The sequence below is a fragment of the Cariama cristata genome, unplaced genomic scaffold, assembly GCF_000690535.1.
Source record: "Cariama cristata isolate BGI_N322 unplaced genomic scaffold, ASM69053v1 Scaffold37324, whole genome shotgun sequence".
In the NCBI taxonomy this organism is placed as follows: Eukaryota; Metazoa; Chordata; class Aves; order Cariamiformes; family Cariamidae; genus Cariama; species Cariama cristata.
In genome coordinates, this window is record NW_009615304.1 from 996 (window position 1) to 3,216 (window position 2,221).

The following is a 2,221-nucleotide window of genomic DNA, read 5'->3' on the forward strand; positions in this document are numbered from 1 at the left end:
GTCTGGCAAGGACAGCTAACCGCTGAGCTATGACTGCTCCTGAACCCCAGTAGCTCCAGCTCTTCAGGCACCATTGCTGGCAGACAGAAGCCTGCCAAAATCCGTTCTTGCCTGCTCACGCTTCAGACTCAACTCCAAAGTCCACTAAAGCAAGGCACTTCTAGAGAGAGAAGTTTATTGGTACACCCTATCACTTACATTCAACACAACAATCAGCAAACCAGTTAACCCAAATTAGCTCATTCCACTTTATTGTTCATTCTTCCATTTTGTGCTAAATTAATTTGCGGCTGTAAGTTGTATCACATCTGTAGCGGCTATGGCACGAATCAAGCCACAAGGAGGACGACAGTGTGAATATACGAACTAACAAGGTATCAGACAGCTTTAGACGTTATTACTGAAGCTTTTTTTCATTCATAGGTCAGTTCTTGTAAGATGGTGTTCAGCAACCTTGTTCTGAAGGCTTAGGCTAAACCTGAAAGGTAAGAAGTTACCACAGTTAATTGCAGTAAGTTTTGAGTCCCTGAACAGCAGGTGGTCTTCCCTGCTATAAAGCAGACTTATGTTAGGGTGTTCCCTCTCCCCTCATCTATTTCCTGGGACGTGCTGAAGTGCAGACTTCAGCAGTGCACCCCAGCACCAGCGTTTGGTAGTCTCCTTTCTCCCAGGTCAGGATGGTTTGTCTGTTGTGCCAAACAGGTGCTTGCTACAGACCAGCAATGCTGATTCTCCAAGCATGCTGCTGCTACTCCCCCAAATTGTCAGCTTCAGCCTGTGCATCAGCACAAAAGCTTCAGAAGTTCACCCTCTCTCCACCCCATCACCTCCAGCTACATGTACAGGACCAAAACAGGACACCAAACAGAACAGCAGCTTGCTTTAACTGACTTCAATGTACATGCCCTGTATCAATCCCCATTCTTTACCAGATGGATTGACAAAAACAAGGCATTACTCCCATGATCATTTTCCCGATTAGCTCATTTAGTAGTTGCTTGGTAGCACTGTCTACTTACCATTAGCAAACCTGCACTGCTTCAGTACCTCACTGAAGCCCTCGCACAGCTTGAGGTCAGTCTGGTTCTGCGCACACTCCAGGAATTGTTTCATTTCATACTGGCAAGGAGCAAACTGCGACTGCTGCTGCTGGTAGGCAGGCTGAGCTGCTTGGGGCTCCTGAAATGGCAGCCCCCTCCATAAGCACCCTTTCAACAGCTCCAGCCTATGAAGCCATGCCACCCCAGTACTGCTTGCTGTGTATTTCTTCCCTGTGTTTTAGTCAAAATGTTGTGTTACTTTTTAACTGGAAAATAAATAATGGGCTGAAGTACAAAATAAGTTTCCAGCAGGGGCGTGACACGTTCGAACAGCTTTGTAAGTTATAAACACTTTGGTAACTTTGGATACACTTAGGTAACTCTGGGTAGCACCTGGGTAAGGTAGCAGCATTATCTTAATGTTTGAGCAGCACAAAAAGATCTTGCGATAGACCTTACTGTCATCAGACTTCAAACATGGAAGTCTTGTCTGAATCTGAGGGGTACTACAGTAGAAAACAATACAAATACCCTACCACAAGGACCCGTGCATCCCTTTGAACTACTTTTAAGATACTTCTTCGTGGTTGTGGGAGTTACCTTGGAGACCCGAGTCTCTACAGTTACCCCGGTTTTCCCAGCTGCAACTTGTGTGGTATTTATGTCTATAGCAATTGCCTCAGGCTATATATAACTGATGTCCCAAGTTAACTGCACCTCATTAGCTGGGATCCAGTTGTGCCTTTTCTTACCTGATAAGTAATATCAGGCCTCGCAGCTTCAGAGCTGCTTCCTCCACCGAATCCTCCTGTAAGCGCATGACCTATGGTATGGCCTACAGCAGAGCCTACAGCAACTCCAGCAGCAGTTGTAGCCATCTGTGCCATCAGACCAGGCTGCTTCGGTGCTGGAGACGCCACAGCAGAAGCCGGTGCTGCTGCTGGGACAGGTGCCCGAGCAGCAGGCGCCGGTGATGCAGCTCTCATTTGTGGTGCCCGACTGCAAGGACAGAAAGAGAAATCATCACTCCAAACTCACACCGGGCACAGGCTACCTGGTTGCCGAGGAAAAGCATTCGCAGTTCCTCCTTATTACAGCCTGCACATTGATGGCAAGCACTCAGTGTTCTAGTGAATGATTTATGCACAACAGGGTCAGGTTTACGGGCTGCTTTTTCGCTG

The 2,221-nt window shown here is 47.3% G+C and overlaps 1 protein-coding gene across 1 annotated transcript; it reads right to left on the bottom strand.

The window, feature by feature from the left end:
- Window positions 1-228: 228 nt before the first annotated feature.
- On the bottom strand, window positions 229-2,039 carry CHCHD2 (coiled-coil-helix-coiled-coil-helix domain containing 2; the record flags this gene model as incomplete). The annotated part of the gene is made up of 3 exons (XM_009699752.1): window positions 229-478; window positions 1,020-1,179; window positions 1,793-2,039. Coding segments are annotated over 3 exons (418 nt in total), but the record flags the coding sequence as incomplete, so codon positions are not given.
- Between the last annotated feature and the right edge of the window lie 182 nt (window positions 2,040-2,221).